Source organism: Brachyhypopomus gauderio, chromosome 1, assembly GCF_052324685.1.
Source record: "Brachyhypopomus gauderio isolate BG-103 chromosome 1, BGAUD_0.2, whole genome shotgun sequence".
In the NCBI taxonomy this organism is placed as follows: domain Eukaryota; kingdom Metazoa; phylum Chordata; class Actinopteri; order Gymnotiformes; family Hypopomidae; genus Brachyhypopomus; species Brachyhypopomus gauderio.
The window spans coordinates 46,933,756-46,955,055 of NC_135211.1; the positions used below are offsets into that span (position 1 = coordinate 46,933,756).

Below are 21,300 nucleotides of genomic sequence, written 5' to 3' on the forward strand. Positions count from 1 at the left end.
CCACAGGACCGGCTTCTTTTTATCCCACAGCAGAGACTCTCTTGTTTTCAGAGACCTGGAAATAGACGGCGAGTCCGGTGTCGTCTCCACCAAAGCCGTTCTGGACCGGGAGAGCAGAGACAGATACGAGTTTTCCGCTGCTACTTTGGCTGGAGAGGTGATCAAAATTAAAATAGTGGTAACAGACGTGAACGACAACTGTCCTGAGTTTCCAGTGAAGACTGTGGAGGTGAACGTGTCGGAGTTAAGTCCTCCTGGGACGCGCTTTGAGCTCCACGGAGCTCCAGACCAGGATGAAGGTCGGTATGGAACTCAAGGTTACAGAATTAAAGAAGATATCATGCAGGACATTTTTAACGTGGAGGCAAACAGCGATGGGCTCAACATAGATTTGGTTCTCATGAAAAAACTGGACAGAGAAATCAGAGATTTCTACAGTCTAACCATAGAAGCTTTTGATGGGGGTGTTCCACCAAAATCTGGTCAGTTGGAGGTGCGTGTTAATATTTTGGATGAAAACGACAACCAGCCAGTGTTCAATCAAACTGAGTACAGAGTGGAAATATTAGAGAATGTGCACCTTTTGGCACCTGTGTGCCAGGTGTATGCTGAGGACCCAGACCTCGGACATAACGGCCTGGTCACTTACGAAATCAACCGCCTGCAGAGTGATCCAAACGAGTTCTTCGTCATAGACAGAAACACAGGCATCATCCGCGTGAACAAGTATTTGGATTATGAAAGCCAGTCATATTTCGAGCTAGTCGTGACCGCACGGGATCATGGGGCCCCGCCGGAGTCCAGCAGCACGATCGTGGGAATCAGACTTCTGGACGTCAACGATAACAGCCTGCACATCACTGTCCTGTTTCTGAGTGAAACGGGGGATCCAGAGATCTCAGAGGGTGCCGGCTATGGGGTGCGTGTTGCCAGCATCTCCGTCTCAGATGCAGATCTGGGGAACATTGATACGGTCAGGTTATCCCTCAAAGGTGGAGAGGGGAAGTTTGCCCTGAATCGCATCGATGAGTTTCTCTTTGCTCTGTGTGTGGACGGACCTCTGGACAGGGAGCAGAAGGATCTTTATGAGCTCACGGTGAGCGCCACCGACTTGGGCTCTCCGCCCCTGAGAAGCAGCCGCACGTTTTTCCTGCGGGTCACGGACGTGAATGACAACCGCCCGGTGTTCGAGTGGAACACCTATGAGGCCAGCGTTCCGGAAGACGCCCCCGAAGGAAGTTCCATCCTGCGGGTGAAGGCGCACGATGATGACGAGGATTCTGGAATTTTCTACTCCATTCTGCAGTCGGAACAGGATCTCGTGGTGAACATCGACCCCAACACGGGCCTCATCACCACATCGGCAGGCCTGGACCGGGAGAGAGAGCCTGGCCTGGCCTTCCTGGTGGTGGCTGTGGACGGGGGGTTTCCTCCTCTGACCTCCACAGCCACCGTCAGCATCCGTGTGGAGGATGTCAATGACAACAAGCCCGTGTTCAAACAGCAGCTCTACAATGTGACCATCCAGGAACATCTGGCCATAGGAACATGCTTTCTACAGGTAAATGTGGGAGGTTAATAACCAAAAGCCGTGTTTATTTCAGGTTTGTAAGATTTACAAACACAACACTCAGATTTAGGCAACGATGGAAAAATAAGATTGCTTAATTTGTTTGAATAATGTACAATGATGTCACATGCAGACATTATGAGAAACCATCAGATTACTACAACACACACACACACTCCTGCCTCATGGACCAGGAGACGGCGGTAACTGACAATGCAAGACCAAAAGAGCTTTCTTCCCTGGACACAAAGACGGCAGTGTTTCAGTGAGAAGGAGACATGTCCTGTCCCTTAGTCATGCTGTGCTGTGTGCATAAAGCCTGGTACTGCCTCTCTGTGGCCTGGCACAAGTCAAATAAGGCACAGAGGACTCTGCATTATTTTTCGTTTTTACTGTCTGTATGAAGCAGTTTTGAGTGGTTTTGACTGTTTTTTTGCCCAGGAGTGTGTTGTTATGGCGTTAATTTGATGTGGTGGTTGTCCCACTTTAACACAGCTAGAGCCCCAGCTACCTCTGAAGAGTCCAGACATACAACGCTAAACTGATCAATAGTGTGGCTGTTCAGAAACACTCCAGGTCTCTCCCTCTACAGACCTGTGTTCATTCAGCAGCTCGGTTGAAAACGACCACCGACTGTCCCTTCGCCTGAAGATCACCCACTAGTGCAGTCGTCCTGCGTTAATGTGTAATGCATATGTAATACTGGAGGTGGCTGGTCGTCTGTGGCCTGTGGGCAGGTGCACCAGGCCTCTGTACACCTACACTATTGTGGATATGACAGCTCAAACCTTCAGCGCAGTAAATCCAGAGCCGGAGTGGAGATTCTGGAGGATTCCCAATGGGCCGCCTCATGTCAATCTCTAGTTTGGGCCGATTGGGAGGGAAAAATAATTTTGAGTAGATCGCTCAGTTCTGATGAAGTGTGTTATGTCTGGACTTGTTCACTCGTTATCGAGGTGGTGGTACGACAGAAGAGTGTGGGATTTCTCGTTTTATTGCTTTTAGACCTTGGCCAAAGGTTTCACACCTGGCGCCCACGTGGCTCATAACCCGCGTATGACATCACCTTTATTGCAGCGAGAGGGTCGACGATAAACCGCGTAAAGCTGGTCTGTGTCGCATGTGTTTGAACTCCAGAGGACACTGTACTAGCTGTGCAGTACAACTAAGTATAAAGTAAGAAATACAAACAGTTATAAACTGTACGTGAAATATGTGACTCATTCAAAAATAAACCAGGACTCCGTTTCACTGAGCTTTGGAGCAAGGCTGTTACCGTTTTTCTTTAAATGCATTTATTTTCAACATTGTTTTCAGTTTAGTTTCATTTTTTTACATTTTTAGTTCTTTAATGTAATTTAATTATTTGTTTGTATGAGAACGACAATTATTCAGTTTACTTTAATGACGGTAGAAAGTCTTTGGTGTGCTGTCATCTTCTGCGAGTTGCGGTCACCTCCCTCTGTTGGTTAGTAATCGCTATTGCATAATACAATTACCGCTGAATTGGTTACATATTGCAAATCTATTGAAATATGAAACCAGTTACCAAGAAATTGTCAGTTGAGGGTGAACATGAAGATTTTAGTTTCATGTTAGGGACCTGAAATATTGGCATGTTTAAGATATTTGTACATGCAGAAAGTTAGAATTTTAACTAGAAGCAGAAATGTTGTTAGAAGTGGATAACCAACACACACAATACTGTATTTTTCTGTACAACCAGTCATGGATTACAGGTAGGGATATAGATATTTCTTTGTATAACATTTAGCAGGGCATACCTTTCAATGAGTTAGAGAGTGGTATCCTAGCTCATTTAGTGGCAGTCATGGCCTGGCGGTTAGGGAACTGGTCTTGTGACCAGAGGGTCGTGGGTTCGATTTCCAGACAGGCCATGACTGAGGTGCCCTTGAGCAAGGCACCTAACCCCAACTGCTCCCCGGGCGCCGGGCTAGGGCTGCCCACCGCTCTGGGCACGTGTGATCCACAGCCCCCTAGTAATCACTAGTGTGTGTGTTTGTGTGTTCTGACTGCACAGATGGGTTAAAAGCAGAGGACAAATTTCGATTGGGGTGTAAAAATCACAATTGACAAAATATGGCACATTTAAAAAGTTTTGTAAACTGCTGTTCACTTCCAGGTCTCTGCGGAGGATGATGATGGTAGTGAGTTTGGAATAGTGCGGTACTCCTTTTCTGATGGTGAAGACACAAATTCATTCTTCCACATCGACCCTGTTACTGGACAAATTTGCATATCTCAGGACATCGATCGCGATGTCGGCCTTGCTAGCTTTGACCTTCTGGTAAAAGCTGAAGATTATGTAAGTGAATTGGGGTTTTTTCTAGCTGGTCCACACAGAACTGGGTCATCTGGGCATTCATAGGTCTCTGCTGATGTGGTGGAAAATCATCAACACCCCTACCAGTCACAGGGACAGACTCTTACTGTGTCACATGTTGAAATAAAAAGAGAAAAAATACTTATTTCATGCATTTTAGATAATTGTAATCAGAATATAAAAGCAGTCTGAATCATATTTATTTATTTATTTGCATAATCTCTAGGCAAAAAACAAAATTCATTTCTTTCATCCTCCCTTTCTATCTTTCTCGGCAGGGAGGCCTGAAGTCAGAGTCGTATCTTCACATTGATGTGGAAGACATGAATGACAACCCCCCGGTGTTTAACCCAGACCAGTACCACGCAAGCATTAGCAGCCATGCTCATCCAGGAGACGAGATCCTCAGTGTGGTCGCCACCGACCGGGACTCGGGCAGCTATGGACAAATCACCTACGAGCTTGTGCTTGGAGACTTCTCATCCCTGTTCTCTGTGGACCAGTCAACAGGTAAGAGGGTCTGAGTCAGGTTCAGACTGAGAGCTCTTTCTTCCGTGACTTCCATGACATGGCAATTTGGCATCGGCTAAAACCCATTGGAGGCCAGGCAGTTTTAGACAGTTTGTGTGTGTGTGTGTGTGTGTGTGTGTATTCTGTAGGTGCAGTCTCTCTGTCCGCTCCGCTCTCCCATCTGGACAGAAGCACCATTAAGCTGTCAGTCTCCGCCCACGACGGACAGGGATTGGCTGCCCCGACTCCTGCTGACCTCACCATCACTGTTCTGCAAACTGACCACGCCCCCGCACTCTTCCAGGAGTCTCAGTACAGCTTCAGTGTTCCGGAGGACACGCCCCCCAACACCTATGTAGGAACGGTGCAGGCTGTCAGCCCCTCTAGTGAGTCCCACCCTCCGGGCTTCTACTGCACACACACAACATGTCTTCATATAAAGACCTCAATATGTGTATTTAAACCTTGAAACGCATCTATGTCCTCAATATGTATATGTGTAGCCTCAGTATGTAATAACGCACTTTTGTCACACCTTGAACCATGCCGCCCAGTTCAAAACATAGTGTCATTCATTTCCAAGGCGGCAAAACATGACATGAATACAGGAGCTTAATTCATTTAGTCGCACTAACCCTTTTTTATCATTTATTTAATACCTTTAAAGCATGTCTCATGTAGACAAGTCACTGTATGGTTTGTCATTTGCTTTTTACAGTCTTTTGAAATGCTACAGTCCAGTTTGAATTCTTATTCATGGGTATTGATGATTAAATGTGTGTCAACATATTCTCCTGCAGATTCAGTGGAATCGCTTTCGTATCGAATCTTTTCTGGTGGCCCCCAGGATCTGTTCTCTGTAGATGCCCAGTCTGGTGCCATCTCCACTAGCCTGACGCTGGACCATGAAACCCTGCCCTGGGTCCTGCTCACTCTCCAGGCCCGTATGGGCACTTCACCCATCTACACCAGCACCCATGTCAATATCACCATCACCGACACCAACGACAACCCGCCCGTCTTCCAAAAGACATCAGACACCATCACCGTATCTCGTAATACCCCACCTGGGACAACTCTCTTCACCGCACACGCCCACGACCGGGACAGCGGCAGCAACGGGCGGATCCGTTATGCGCTCCGTCCCGAGAGTCGTGGGTTCTCGATTGACCCCCGACTAGGGACTCTCACGCTAAACGATGAGATCTGGAGAGACGCCGCGCGGACATACAAGCTCAGCGTAGTGGCCGAGGACGAGGGAACTCCCTCGCTGAACTCCTCACTTAGCCTGGTGGTGGAGCTTGACCACTCGGATCCAGCAGAGGGCGCTCTTGCCTTCGAGACTCTGCTGTACCAGGTGGAGATCGGAGAGAACGCCCAGAGGGACACCCGTGTGATCCAGGTCCGTGCCCACGGGAGCAGAAGCCTGCGTAGGTCCGGAGCGGCTCCATCAGCCCCGCTCCTCTCCTACACCCTGGAGCCTCTCTCCCGGCCTCCGCCCTTCTCCGTGCAGCCAGACAGCGGCTGGCTCTTCGTGGCTCGGGGTCTCGACTACGAGTCAGAGCCCTCGTATAGGTTCACCGTTCGCGCTACGGCGTCAGACGGGCACGTGGAGCTGACCGCCACGGCCACGGTGGTGGTCACCGTGCAGGATGAGAACGACAACGCTCCCGTGTTTGAGCGGGACAGGTACTTTTTCAGCGTACCGGAGGGTCTCGACCCCCATGGCCGCATTGGGACAGTGAAAGCTACAGACAGAGACTCACGGAAAAATGGACAGCTGTCCTACATCCTGCTGTCTGACGGGAAACACTTCCGCATAAACTCGGAGACAGGTGGGAGATATTTTTTAAATGACGTCAAGTAAATTACGATCAGATTAGGTTTATTCGTTAGAACCCAGTCTGAGATTCAAATGCATTTCTCTTTCTTTCTTTTACTTCATGCATGTTTTCTGTTCTCCAATTTTACCTCATGTTCCTCCATCTCTCTCTCTCTCTCTCTCTCTTTCTCCCTCCCTCCCTCCCTCCAGGAGAGCTCATAAACTGGAGGGCCCTGGACCGGGAGGAACACTGCCATCACTCCGTGAGAGTGATGGTGACGGACCACGGTCACCCTCGTCTCAATGCCACTGCTACCGTCCATATACTGGTTACCGACATCAACGACAACCCACCTGAGTTCACCAACCTGCCTGCCAACAGGGAGCTCAGAGTTCAGGTTTCCTGCCGTGTTTCTCCTCTCCCCCTCAATAGGAGTCATTTGATCACAGAATCTAACTAATAACCCAAGGAAAGCACGCAGATGACAGTTAGTCGTGCACAATGTTTTTCTACGCAGATGCTAATAGCCGTTGGTCAGTATGAGGCATGTTTTACTGGGGGATTCTCAGTGATGGACTGAATCACCCAGTCTGAATCCATATCCACAAAACCATCACGCTAGCAAAACAGTTTATCACAGACACGCTCCTTTTCCGCAGCTGATTTTTCTATTTTATATTTTGACATTTTATTTATCTCTTGATCAGATTTACATTCTGCAGTTATGTTGTTTGTACAAGCAGCTGTATACCTGACAGTATTAAGAATTAATACATTTGTACCAGTAGGTAGGTCATGTCTATAACATAATATATTGAATCGTAAGCCCTTTCTGTCTAATCACTTGTTCGGCAGGCGTGGTCAGGCCTTCCCGCGGGCTCCGTGGTGACCAGCGTGTATGCAAATGACCTGGATGCAGGGCCCAATGGCACGGTCAGGTTCTCCTTGTCGTCAGGTAGGGGGAAGGAAGGACGGGTTTGTTACTAGCACATCTTCCACGTTTGTTACTAAGCACGTTGTGACCCCTGCGGCGTCATGACACAAATGCTGAGAGGAGCGATATTTAATGAAGGGCAAACCAAACTCAGGGTCACATAGGCAGTCCAGGGTCAGATCAGACAGAGTTAAACCAAGTCATTTTCCAACACTTTTGGAAAAAAGGCTCAGACACAGTACAACAAAAAGAAGCTTTGGGACACTCATAACATGGATGACAGGACTGTGGCACAAATAACAATGAGCAGCACAGACTCGACAAAACAAGGGGTTTAAATTAGTGCTGTCAATTCCAGGTGCCGCGATTAAAAGTCCTCACCAGGATTTTGCTCAAGCTTGCTAGATTTTCTAATTAGCAATCCAGGTAAAATTAGTGGAATCAACACAATCCAGGAAGCCTGAGCAAAATCCTGGTGAGGACTTTTAATCGCGGCACCTGGAATTGACAGCACTAGTTTAAATACACCAAACAAAACAAGGAACACCTGGACACACTAACGAGGGGCGGGGTTACAGAACACAAGGACTATAAGGACACACATGGCAACATAAACAAAACAGACTTGACAGGTTGGGGTGGGGCTAGACGTGACACATAAGGAAAGTTACAAGTGTTTATATATCATTATTTGGAGGACATTTCTTGTTTTGATTCAAATTATTTCCTTCCACAAAACACGTACTTTATTATTGTTGTTGTTTATTTTATTGTTGTTTTTCTTGTTCTTCACAGTGTATTTTTAAAGTCCATTGTTTTTCCCTACAGGTAGTGGTCATTTTGAGATAGACAGACACAGTGGGGATATCAAGGTTACATCACAATTTCTCCGTAATCCCCAAACCAGCTACACCCTCTCTGTGGTTGCTATGGATACAGGCCCCGCCCCCCTACAGCAGACAGCACTGGTACATGTAGAGGTGAAGGTTTTAGGGTCATTACTTTCACCACAGATTGATACACATTCCCTCCTGGCAAAATAATAATAATAATAAAACATTACTTTTATTTTCATTGCTATGCTGTTGTATGAAGGCTCATTTCTAACTGTTTTAGGTTTATGGTTCACCAAAAGAGCATGACTTCCCAGGCCCCAGACATTTCACTGTGAAGGAGAACGCCAGCCTGGGAACCATCGTTGGGTGTCTCAGGTTTTCTGGGGGGCCCAAGAAGAAGTGGCACTACTCCATTGTTGAGGGGAATGGAAGCTCGCACTTTGGTGTTGACACAGTGAGTGGTGAGCTGTATGTGACACAGCCTCTGGACTACGAGGCTACACAGGTATACGTCTTAGCTGTCCAGACAGAGGCTCCTCCCACTGACAATGCCGTCGTTCTCGTGAGTGTTGGTGTTGAAGATGTGAACGACCACACCCCCTGGTTTCCTGGCGACGACAGTGTCGTGGTGTTCGGCGTACAGGAGGATGCTGTAGTGGGAACAGCAGTGTATGCTTTTAAAGCACTCGACGGTGATGGCACTCTTCGTAACAGCGAAATACGCTACACGATGACCTACGACCCCAACCCTGACATGAAGGAACTGCCATTCACCATCGACCCTCACACTGGGGTTGTCACGACGACAGAACAGTTGGATTACGAGCGCACTCGCAGCTTTGCATTCTCCGTCACCGCTAGCAACCACCCAAATGACCAAAGACATGCCTCCGTGACGGCTCAGGCCTTCCTATTGGACGTCAACGACAACAGCCCAGCTTTTGTTTCCATGGACACGGTTCACGTGGCAGAGGACACAGAGGTGGGAAGCCTTCTTCATCACTCATTGGCCACGGATAAGGATGCAGGACCAAACAGTCATGTGACCTATTGTTTGATTGGTGGAAACGAAGACGGACACTTCCATTTGGAGAGAACAGGTACAGTGTTCACTGAGACCAAGTCAGTACACTCCAGCTGCAGAAAATTATTAATGTGTTGCTTATTCTTGAAATATTATACCCCCAAACTTACACCTCCACACCTCTAGCTTTTCCTAGCACACACCTGCCATATTCCAACAGTTTTTCTTTTTTTGTGAATATTTTGTCTTTTTATGATGATATTCATATGTAATTGTGAGGTTCATCGTGCCCATTTTCCAAATACTGAACATTTCTGTGATGCTAATGTTATTGACCCCCCCTTCTGTCTTTTTGGTTTATTTTCCTGTTTATTTCTAGGTCACTTGTATCTGAATTCATCTCTGGACTACGAATCCCAGCATGCCTTTGTCCTCACAGTTCAGGCCTCAGACAGCGGCCTGCCACCTCTGTCCAGCACCTGTAGTCTGACTGTAGTGGTGGTGGATGTGAATGACGAGGCTCCGCTCTTTGAACAGCACGTATACAACGCCAGCGTGATGGAAAATGAGGAGGCGGGACAGCGTGTGGTTACCGTGAGGGCACTCGACCAGGACTCAGGTAGACACACCTGCCTCCTTCACACAGCAGCAACAGCTGCATGTGTGGAGCATCGTAAGCTAAGGGGGGGTGTTCAAATTACCATCCTGTACGTGTACCTGAAAATACAAGACTTTACAAAACAGCAGACTTTACAAAACAGCAGACTTTACAAATGGCAAGACTTAGTTTCCTCAGACCCCCAGGAATTTCCTGCCTCTGTTCTAATCTCATTCTCTCACTTATCAATTATAATTTTATTTCAACATTTCTACATTGTACAACATTTAAAATCTGTAATCTGATTTGTTGAGAGCTGTTACAGTAAAGAAGTCATTTACAAATTGATTTTTGTTCTGTTTTTAAGACCATCATGTCTTCTATTTGCCAGAAATAATGTGTGAATATGTGTTTCTCCCCCATAGAGGAGAATGCTGTGTTGAGCTACAGTCTCCTGCCAGGGCCTGGTTATGAGTTCTTCAGCATAGACTCACGCACTGGCCTGATCACCACATCCACCCAACTGGATAGGGAGCTACAACACAGCTTCACCCTCAGAGGTGAGACCTGCCTGGGCATGACAGCTATGGTTTCACCACTTAACCTCCACAGACTTCAGGGATTCTCACTGGTTTTATTGTGCACCATTTCATTTCAAAACACCATTACGTTAACCTTACATATCAGACCAGAACATTCTAGAACTGCCTCGTCAATTATGTCACTTCTGCTACTTAACTGCTGTACTGAAATTCACCTGAAGTTCTTAGACTGCTCAATGCTAATTAGGGAGTCAGGCTAATCGATCAGTCCTTGCAGTGACTGAGATGACATCATACATTGCAGACACTTGCCCTAGACAGTTGGTACTCAAACCTGACAAACAGCTACAAGGGTGGCACAGAGGGATTTCTACTTGGCCTACACATTCATACATGTTCTGACTTTGACACCGACTGACTACTGTGCGGTCTCCTCTTACACCCTCTGATTTTGCAGTTCAGGCAGAAGACGGTGGGACACGCCCTCTCACCAGCACCGCCACGGTCTTTTGCTCTGTGCTGGACGAGAACGACAACGCCCCAGAGTTCTCCCAGCCGTCCTCCCACATCGTGATCCCGGAAAACCTCCCCCCGGGGGTCATCCACACCGTCCACGCCCACGACCCCGACTGTGGCATGAATGGCACAGTGGAGTACTCTATACACAGTGAGAGAGTGTCTCCTCATTACTGCCAACACGACTTCAACCACCAGCCACTAATACGTCCATCCCTTGTGTTATCTGCTGCAGTAGTTCCCAGACTGTACAGGGAATGGGTTTTTGAAGACAGTGTGACAACTCAAATGCAGCCGGTCTCACACTGCAGATTTCAACTAGGCTCCAGAAAGCTTTCAGTATAATCTTCTTTATTTGTTCAAGAGCAAATATAAACAGGGTCTGTTGAATTGCTCTTCGATTACATACTGCATGAATTGTTTAACAGTTTCTTATGTTTTCCTGTCACAACAGCGTCTTTTCACGTAATCAGCTCTCTTCTCATTCTGTTTTTTCGGTTTCTGCTCTGAATAGATCCCAGCGATCATTTCTCCGTTGATGCAGTGACTGGAGCCATCAGCACTAGTGGAGTTCTGGACAGGGAGGAGTGTCCTAACTACACCCTCCTCATCACGGCCAGCGACCAGGGCCCCTCCACCCTCACCTCCACCCTCCTCCTCTTCATCTCTCTCACTGATGAGAATGACAACAGCCCCGCCTTCAGCAGCAGGAGCTACCGCACCTCCGCCAGTGAAGGGCTCCCCGTCGGCTCCGAGATCCTCAGTCTCACCGCCCAGGATCCAGACGAGGGCCGCAACGGCGAGGTCACGTTCTCGCTGGCTGACGAGACGTCAGGAACCTTTGCCGTGGACCCCTCTACGGGTGTAGTGCGGCTAACGAAACCGCTGGACCGAGAGACGCGTTCTCAGCACGACTTCCGCGCCGTGGCAACCGACAGCAGCGTCCGGGGACCTCGCAGCTCGGTCGTCACGATTACCGTCCAAGTGGACGACGTAAACGACAACCTACCTGTGTGCACCTCGGAGCCCGTCCGGGTTTTGGACGCCGCGGGTAGCGGGCGCCCGGGTCAACTTGTCACCACGCTAACAGCGATCGACCCAGACCAGGGGGAAAACGGAACGGTGGAGTTTGGCTTGGCGGAGGAAGACGCGCTGTTCCGTGTGGACCAGTCGTCCGGGGAGGTGCGACTGCGGGCCCCCGTGGGGGAGGCAGAGCGGGGGAGCCGTCTGCTCTCGGTGTGGGCTGCAGACCGGGGCACGCCGGCCCTCACCTCCACCTGCCTGTTGCTGGTCCAGCTCAGCACCGAGGACTCGCTGCTGCAGTTCACCGAGTGGCTCTATGAGGTGACTGTACCTGAAAACAGCAAGACAGGTGAGCAGGTGTTCAACAGATGAGGCGAGTCTGGCCTGATAGAACAGGGAGAATGAGCTCACCAACGGTTCTCCGTCTCGGTTATAATTCTGATAATTACAGCTGTTTGGTGTTTGGTGTTTTTGTTTGTCATCGGTTCACCTACCAGATTGAATATTGCTGCACCGAAGATTAAGAACAAACCATATTGTGTTTGACTTTTGTGAGATAATTCACTGTTTGCCGTTTTATAAATAAAAAAAAGCATTTTAATAGTTATTAAGGTCAGTTATTAATGTCACTAATGCTTTTAACCACTGATGGCTTTTTGTTTCTTTATTTCCACTCTAAAGGCTCTTGGGTGGCCAATGTGGTGGCTGACGACCAGACAGCAGGCAGTGTGATCAAGTACAGTGTGTTCAGCGCCCCTGTGGACGGGGCTTTCAGCATCCATCCTGACACAGGTGAGACCTACACCTGTGATCTCCCCCATACCCACAACCCAACGCATTTACTTAAGCCATGAAGACCCTAATCATTTTCTTTTGCCATGTACAGTCTTGCTTGGCTTAAGTTGTTGGACTTTTAGATCCGTTATGACCACTCCAGCGCTCCCACAGGTGATATAACGGTCCGAGACCAAAGTCTGCTTGACTTCGAAATGGAGCACCAGGTTCATTTGGTGGTGCTGGCAGAAAATGGCCGCCAGTCGGCCTACGCCAGAGTGAGCGTCACTCTGCAGGACGTGAACGACAACACGCCAGTGTTCAAGCAGAGTTACTACAGAACTGCAGTGTGGGAGGAACAGATTCACAGCACTTACGTCACGCAGGTGAATGTGTCTGGCTGTGGTGGGGAACGGTTTGCTTACATTAGAAATATCTACGTTTGTCTGTGTAAAGGAACAAGAAGCTGCTAAAATGTCATATCTATCTATACATTATACATCTATGCATTATATATCACATGTATCTTATCTTTCTGTTACTGTCCGTTAAATCATAAGTTTTTTAAACCCTTTTTGGGGGTATTAAAGACTGATTCTTGCTCTTGTTTTGTAGGTGTTGGCAATGGATTCTGACAGTGGGGTGAATGGGCAGATAGACTACATCATTGTGAATGGGAACCATGACAACGCCTTCATCATCGACTCAGTTCGTGGGATACTGGCTACCAATGCCGTCCTTGATCGAGAGACAACAGACTCCTACAAGTACTCACAGCCCCATTACCCCTTTACACTACTTCAGAGTCTTGTTTTTTTATATATAGGCAACTGTGCATGGTATTCAGAAATTACTGCAGTAATGTAATAATGCATTCATGCAAGGGGGAACTAACAAATATGTCTACACTATTAAAGATAAATATGCAAACATACGTAAAGGATTTGGCTGATTGAGATCATCCGTTGACAGTACTGTACTGACTAACAGGTTAACTCTTGAAGCAAGAGACAGGGGAAGCCCCCCTCTCACGGGTACCTGCACCGTTCGGGTGCAGGTTATGGACGTCAACGACAACAGCCCAACTATACCAACAATGGCGCCCCTGGTGGTCCCAGAGAGTAAGACACTTAAAAAAGCATTTTTTTGTCCTTTCTTTTGTCAAGATACTGTTCAGAGACGGCTACACCGATCACGTACTGATGGACTTAAATACACTTGTCAGGCCTCATATAATTATTAATACTACTAAATCATACTGAAACACTTAAATGAGAGCTATCTCTCTTTTATTCAACATCCAGACCTTCCCGCTGGCCACATTATTAGCCAAGTTGTTGCCAGTGATGTCGACCTCAGTTCAACAATCACCTACGGCTTATCAGCTAAAGAAGAAGCAGAAGGATTCTTCGCCATTGACCGTTTCTCCGGGGTCATCACGTCAAACAGGAGCTTGGACCACGAGGAGCAGGTTCAGCACACACTGACAGTGCTAGCATCTGACTCCATACACCAGACCGAGGCGTTGATTACTATTCAAGTGCTGGACGTGAACGATAATGCACCAGAGTTCTCTCAGGAGTTATACCAGGTTTGACACCATGCATTTTTCCGTAGTACTGGTGTAAAATGTGGTAATTTGATGGTAATAGTAAACCGTAACATTAGTGTTAATAATGTGGTACTGAAAAGCTGTTGTTGTTGATGGTTGCTAAAAACATAATCCAGTATTTTCTAAGTACTTAGATATCAGATATTAGCTTGGTTTTTCTTATCTTATTGAGAAAATATTTTTGGGCGTAAAAAAAAACTCTGGTGGCCACAAATGATAAATTGTGCTTTTGATGATAATCAATTTGCAGTGGCCACCAAACTACTGCATCACAAACTTTTATGTAAACTTACACTGTAAAGTACTGTGTTGTGTATCAGACTTAAGTTCATTGTTTTTGTCATTTCTATCTTTCTCTCTTGCAGGTCTTCCTGCCAGAGCTGACATCAGCAGATTCATTTGTCGTGGCAGTAATGGCGACAGACAAAGACTCGGGTCTGAATGGCAAGATTTCTTACCGGCTTCTCTCTTCCCCAATGAGTGGGTTCTACATTAATACAGAAAACGGTAATATTAGTTTCAACAATTTCAGTTTCAAAATTCAGTTTCAAATTATACATATGCATAACATGATAGTTTTGTTGTGCGTCTGCATGTTACTACAACATTTATTATGATATACATCCCTTCTTTGTATTTAGGTTCTATATACACAAACAAGCCTCTGACTTACGTCTCCAGTAGTGACGTGATCCAGATTCTGGTAGAAGCTCGGGACAGCGGTGACCCGACCCTCTTTAGTGTCACATCTGTGGACATACAAGTGGTAGATTCCAACGACCATGCACCTTTCTTCCTGAACTACAGCTATCAAGTGAGTGTTTGTGAGGATGTCCCTGCAGGGAGTGTAGTACTCACTTTGCTGAGTGAAGACCAGGACTACTCCGACGAGAACACGCACTTAGATTACATCATCACAGAGGGGAATGAGGAGGGGCGCTTCTGCATTGAGATGGTCAGTGTGCCGAAACGTTCCCAGCAAAGAACTGTGGGTAATGTAGTGCTCTGTGACATCCTGGACAGAGAAACCACAGAAACGTACTCACTGACCGTCACGGTGATGGACCGAGGAATGCCTTCACTCAACAGTTCAACAGTAGTGTCAGTCACTGTGCTCGACATCAACGACAACGAACCTGTTTTCAGCAACTCTGAGTACTACGCACATGTCACTGAGAACAGCCCACTAGGAACCGCCCTGGTCCAGGTGTTTGCTCAAGACCGCGATCTGGGACCAAATGGCACAGTAAGATATGATGTGATCTCTGGCAACAGTAAGGGTCTGTTTAGATTGAACTCTCAAACCGGCGCTCTAGAAGTCAATGGCACTCTGGATTTTGAAGAAGATTCCAGCCATGTCTTAGCTGTCCGAGCCTCAGATGGTGGTGGGCCAGGCAACAGGCAGGTGTCCTTTGCTGTGATTTATATCACAGTGCTTGATGAGAATGATAATTCCCCCTTCTTCGTTTTCCCTACCATCAACTGCTCAGTAGCAGAAAACCTGCCAGCTTTTTCCCCAGTTTGTGTCATCCACGCTATCGATCAAGATGCCGGCAGCTTTGGCATACTGACATACTCCATCGTGACCTCCTGTTTCATGGACTACAGAATTGGCAGCCCAGGCAAGAAAGAACCTTTTGCCATCGACCCTCTAACCGGACACATGCGTACCAGAGAAACATTCAATTATGAGAGGCAGAGTGAATACTGTTTTGTTGTAGAGGCTCGAGATAAGGGGAACCGAGCAGCTACAGTGATGGTCCAGATAGCCGTTGATGGCGTAGACGAGTTTAGTCCTGTGTTTTCCCAAAATCTGTACCATTTTGTTCTGCCAGACAATGCAAGAGTGGGGCAACGTGTAGGCCACGTTATGGCTATGGATCACGATGGAGGCCTGGATGGTGTTGTTGTTTACTCTTTGGCGAGTCCGTCCCCCTTTTTTAACATAAACAAAACAACCGGAAGTATCTATATCTCAAATCCAGTTTATCGAAAAGCAGGCATGGCCTCGAAAGAAGAAGTTGCCAAATTGATGGTCCTGGCAAGAAGCCCAAAGCTTGATTCCAGATCAGCAACCTGTCATGTTGTTGTGAACATATCCAAGTCAGCGGAGGCTTTGACGGATGTTGCTCTCAGCATCCACACAGTCAAACTCAGTGTCTCATTAACAGTGTTCCTTCTGCTTTTGATAAGTTCCATTGCTCTAATACTGAGATATAAGACAAAATCAAACATACAGAAGAAGACTGCCTCCTTATCTCCAGATGTCAGCCACAGGCCTGAAACTTCGGGAATACTGCGCAGAGATCCTCAAAATAGAATTATTGGTATGAAACTCCAAGCCCTGCACACCCCATTAAACATGCAGGCCAGAAGGGAAATGTGTGTCCCTCTGAGGATCTCCGACACGAGTGGACGAGGATCTGCAGAGGGTGAGACTGCTGAAGATCAGGATATTAAGATGGTCTCTGAAGGCCACTGTCCTAAGCAGCGTGTTGTGACTGACCTATACGTAGGTGTTCCCACGGAAGACCGGCTGTCTTGCTGTTCGGTTAATTTGGGCGCGGGCAAAATGGTAGAAATGTCGAGTGTTGAGAGTCTCCATAACTTTAAAGAAGAAGGAGGTGGCGAGGGGATGCTACTTCAGCCGGTCAGTATGAGGGAGATTGATGGGGTCACAAGAGGCTGCATGTTCACGTCTAACCACCAGGATTTCACCGGGGGGTCTCTCACCAGCCTTATCTCCTCAGAGGAGCAATTGTGCGGCACCAATGGCTGGGACCACCTCAACCAAGAAACTGTCTTCTCAGACCTTGAACGACTCCAGGGCAGAGGTGGTGAGGTGGTGCGGGCAGAGTTTCACAGTCTCCTGCCCCAGAGAACAGGATCCCGGGGCAGGCCCTCAAACTCCAAGTTCTCATACTCCCTTTGGGGCAGGAATGGAGGACACACCTCTGCTGCTATGACCTCTAATGTGTCTCCCTCTCTTTCTCTTCTGGCTCTGAGGACACCAGATGCCTCCCCTGTGGTATCAGAGACCGGACTGGGTAGCTTTAGAAAAATTACCCCCTTGTCAACAGATGTCTTGGAGAACGCAGGGCTAAAGGCATAATCTGTGCTTTTATGTTTTTTTCACCCCTAATCCTACATTTAATTAATTTATTTAATAAGTAAATTGGCGTGGTGTGGTGGTTAGCACTGTCGCCTCACAGCGAGGTGGTCTGGGTTCGATTCTCGGTCTGGGCTGCTCTCTGTGTGGAGTTTGCATGTTCTCCCTGTGCCTCCGTGGGTTTTCTCCAGGTACTCCAGTTTCCTCCCACAGTCCAAAGACGTGTGTTAGGTTGATTGATTACTCAAAATTGCCTACAAGTGTGTGCATGCGTGTTGGCCATGTGGAGGACTGGTGACCTGCCCATGGTGTGAATCAAGGTGTTGAGTATGTGTGGACACTGAAAAGACGTAAGCACTGCGAAAGAAAGGAAGAGGGCCACGAAAGGGTTATGTCGGACTTTGTTGTTTCCCCACGTTTCACCACTACGGTTTAAAATCTATTTTGTACTATAATTATTTTCTATTTATTTTGATTAAAATTAATTTGAGTAATGTCAGTTGTCATATGTTTAATATCTTGGCATTGTGTGACATAATAGAAGCACAAATGCTTTCTGATTCTGGTATTATACATTTCAATTTATTGACTAATACAAGCATATTTTACAGCAGTTGTTATTGAATAGATGTTTTTGTTGTGTTCTTTTCTGAATATTTGTTCAGAATATTACTATGTTTTTTATTATTATGATTTTTTACAATGTCATAATTACATGTTTCACATTAACTGCATGGACATGTTATAAAAAATACTCTTGGTCAGGAATGGAAAATACTTTTCAACCATTCCAGACACTATTTCTGTTACCAATGCATGGTATTTACAAAATATTGTGATTAAACTCTGTCAAATGGTGATTACAAAATGCCTAATACAAATACATTAGCATGTTATGATTAAGAATGGCCTGCACTATTTGTTGAAAATAGTGTATATTTATATATCTTACATGTACATATCGTAGAAGAGCACTTTATTGTACAGTAATCGGTGTCTGACATTAAAAGTCTAAAATCCTTCGATGACATAGATGACTCATTACAGATATTTTAAAGACATAATACATGGATTCACATTATTGTAGACACATAGTTTTGAGTGAAATGGTTTTGAATCATTTTTTAAGTTAAATGTTTTACATCTTGTGTAAGCAGTAAAATATATACTGTCATATTTTCCAAAGTGTAACATGAATAATTGTATATTGAAGTTTAAAATATGATTAGTGTTATGCGAAGTTCTTTCCATGTCACTTTTGTGTTTTGTTTGTGTTACTTCCCATTTGGCCACACTAACTTCACTAGCACAAATTGCAAATGTAATCCCTTATTTAAACACTGCAGAGGTCATGACCTTTTAACTGTATAACAGGACGTGGAGAATCACAACAATTCTGCACCCTGCAAGTTATAAGTTATCTTTAGAATGTCATGCTAATTCAATGCGCAATCACTTTAAGAGTATACAATTAAGATTTTCTATCAGTATATAGTCAGTATACAGTGAAGAAAAGTTTCACTTTTAGAGTATACAATGAAGAGGGTTCATTGTATACTCATTGTATAAGAGTGTTTATTGAAGAAAAGAGTTTGCTTGTAACTGTCAGACTTTGGGAGTTAAATGTGCATCATTGTGTATCTACTGAATTCAGTGTGATTAAAATGATTACAATATAAATAACTACTAAAATAAAAGAAGGTTGTGTACTGTGTCCTGATTGTGTCTTGTATTGTATTGGGTATTTGTATTGGTTAAGATCTGTATAAAGTCTTATGTTTCATGGCCCTGTAGATGCTTGAACTATAATTTAAAAAGTAGAGTAGATAGTTAACCACAAGGTGGCACACATGAGTGTTGACAGTGTTACCATTAATGGCAAGAACAGTACCCTCTATTATGACATCACCATTACTTAAAGGAGCAACACTGTCACAAAAAACTACCCAATGAAAAGTCTGAATTTAAAAATAGCTATTTCAGTATGAACCAGACTTTATATTTATGGCCACCGCAACCATGGGTGTGAGTGGGCATTTGACTCATACATTTTCTAATCTTTCACCAGTTTTATTAGAAATCACCACTCCTTCACAACTAGGGGCACGGACAGTTAGTATAGACCATCAAAATCTAAGTTCACATTCTTCTAGATAAGCTGGCTAACTAACAAGGTACATTAACCGACTACCTAGCTTGCTAGCTAATGCTGCCTTCAGTTGTGGCACTGAACGTTTATTGTAATAGAACTAATTAGGTAGCTATGATGCTCATTAATATGTGTACTTTATATGACTGATAAGTGTTTGAATATTTGAAGTTTGTAAGTTAGGACATCAACCTTGTAAATCCTGTAAAGCGCTTTGTGACAACATGTGTTGTGAAAAGCGCTATTCAAATATATTTGATTTGATTTGATTTTGAAGTTAGGACATGTATGAACCAGTACGGATACATTAGGGTTGCCTGTCCCGGTTTTCACGTCGCTGTTTTAATGTCCCGGTTTTCACTAGGTTAGTTTAAACGACTTGTGGCGAAGTCAAGAAGGAGGTCGGATGCGGGTTGCTCATTTTTAGTCGATTTATTCAGAAAACAACAGTGCAGTTTTTGCTCTTTTAGTTGCACTGAAAACGCACCACAGTACACACACACACTTGCCGTGTCTACCCTCAACTGACACGCCAGAGACGGTGAGCCCGAACACATCCTAGCTCACGGAGCATCATGGGAGTCGTGAATACTCCGCCTCCTCTTTAACTATACCCTCTTTAACACGGAACAACAACAATAACAAAGCTCCCGCGACGCTACACCCCCGGTAACATTTTACGTTCGCGTATGACAGAGTGTCCTTGTTTTTTGTCAGACCTAGGTGGCAACCCTAGGATACATACAGACCAGTTTGCTCTGTTTGCTGAGCCATTTCATTACCATTTCAATGGTGCTCAACAACTAAACCCAAGAGACAGGAGAGACCATTCCACCTGATTTCCTTAACAAACCCAAAAGTAGCAGGAACGTCCCGTGAGCCTTAAAAAAATACATACATCTACAAATACTGATTTGCATAGTAAAATTTGTGCTCTGTACCATTTGTAGGCCATGGGACATTTTTTAAAAGAACCATTAGGATTTCTTGCTGATGTCAGAGGTATTAAACAAGGCTTTATTCTCTCTAGATTTATCTGGGAGAACTGGTGAGTGTTTCAGAGGTTTTCTTTCACTTTCTTTCGAAGTTCTAAACAAAAGGGATATTCAGTGGACCAGACTTGTGTTGGAGAGCTTATTTTAATGGACCTACTCAGGGTTTGTTAGCCTGATGTCCCTCAGGTGTCCCCACCCTATAAATCAGCTTCTCAAAGCCCAGCTCTGGGACTTTGTTTGACAGTCTCGCTGTATGCAACATGTACTCTAAATTTGCTGATAGTTGCTGTTCCAAGTTTGTCTTTAATCTGTTCTATGACGCATGGTCTTTCTGCTGTCTTCTAGTTGTCTTTTGTGGGGAAGTGTTTCCTGGGTGTTTCTCGGTTGTCTGTTCCTGCCACACACACCTCAGTCGTAGTGTTGTGATGAGAGTTGAGATCTTTGACTTGTGTGGACCCTGGTTCTGTCTCTTGGCCAGGCAAGTCTAGCAAGCCTCTTTCTGTTTGTTCGTCAGAATGAAGCTGGGGTTTTTCTCACCTGTAAAGAGAGTTGGGTGAACCCTCAGCTCCCTCTTTTCCCCTCACTCCCTCCCTTGATGTCCTCAACAAGCCCTCCCCTCTCAGGTTGTCCCCTCTCATGTCCCCCTCACAGTAGTGTAGTGGATAGGGGACATGTGCTTTGTCCCCTGCTACTTTAGATTGATTCTGTCCTGGTTTCTTTTTCACATGTCCTCCTTTATTTCGTTCTCTGTCCTTGTGGTGCCCTGTCTACATTTGGGTTCATATAAGGTCCTACTTTACAAAAAAAAGTATGAGTAAAAGTATTGTTCATGTAACTGTAGGGCAGGCTAAGCACCAATGTTAAGGGAGGGGTTTTGAAGATCTGGTCTGGAAGGTCTGGTTGAAGAGAGGCAATTGACTGATGGTAAAACCTGTTCAAAG

The 21,300-nt window shown here is 45.8% G+C and overlaps 1 protein-coding gene and 1 long non-coding RNA gene across 3 annotated transcripts in view; one reads left to right on the plus strand and one right to left on the minus strand.

Moving 5' to 3' along the window:
- Positions 1–18,906, plus strand: part of dchs2 (dachsous cadherin-related 2) — a 19,412-nt gene extending 506 nt beyond the window's left edge. Inside the window, exons 1-20 of the mRNA XM_077016425.1 lie at positions 1–1,561; positions 3,714–3,896; positions 4,193–4,424; positions 4,574–4,810; positions 5,225–6,259; positions 6,457–6,644; positions 7,103–7,202; positions 8,010–8,161; positions 8,298–9,117; positions 9,421–9,660; positions 10,065–10,199; positions 10,639–10,848; positions 11,212–12,069; positions 12,402–12,512; positions 12,669–12,880; positions 13,110–13,261; positions 13,485–13,615; positions 13,799–14,085; positions 14,472–14,613; positions 14,748–18,906. The exon at positions 1–1,561 is cut by the window's left edge and continues 506 nt beyond it. Of these exons, the coding sequence (XP_076872540.1) occupies positions 1–1,561; positions 3,714–3,896; positions 4,193–4,424; positions 4,574–4,810; positions 5,225–6,259; positions 6,457–6,644; positions 7,103–7,202; positions 8,010–8,161; positions 8,298–9,117; positions 9,421–9,660; positions 10,065–10,199; positions 10,639–10,848; positions 11,212–12,069; positions 12,402–12,512; positions 12,669–12,880; positions 13,110–13,261; positions 13,485–13,615; positions 13,799–14,085; positions 14,472–14,613; positions 14,748–17,218 (9,457 nt within the window). The 3' untranslated portion in view covers positions 17,219–18,906. The remainder of the gene's footprint in view (positions 1,562–3,713; positions 3,897–4,192; positions 4,425–4,573; positions 4,811–5,224; positions 6,260–6,456; positions 6,645–7,102; positions 7,203–8,009; positions 8,162–8,297; positions 9,118–9,420; positions 9,661–10,064; positions 10,200–10,638; positions 10,849–11,211; positions 12,070–12,401; positions 12,513–12,668; positions 12,881–13,109; positions 13,262–13,484; positions 13,616–13,798; positions 14,086–14,471; positions 14,614–14,747) is intronic.
- On the minus strand, positions 11,930–20,918 carry LOC143522698 (uncharacterized). Of its 2 annotated transcripts, XR_013133114.1 has the most exons (4): positions 20,767–20,918; positions 14,965–15,121; positions 14,565–14,855; positions 11,930–12,051 (listed from the first exon to the last, which is right to left on the minus strand). It is a non-coding gene; the product is annotated as an uncharacterized LOC143522698 (long non-coding RNA). The 2 variants fall into 2 exon arrangements; XR_013133113.1 differs by having other exon boundaries at positions 12,046–14,855.
- Between the last annotated feature and the right edge of the window lie 382 nt (positions 20,919–21,300).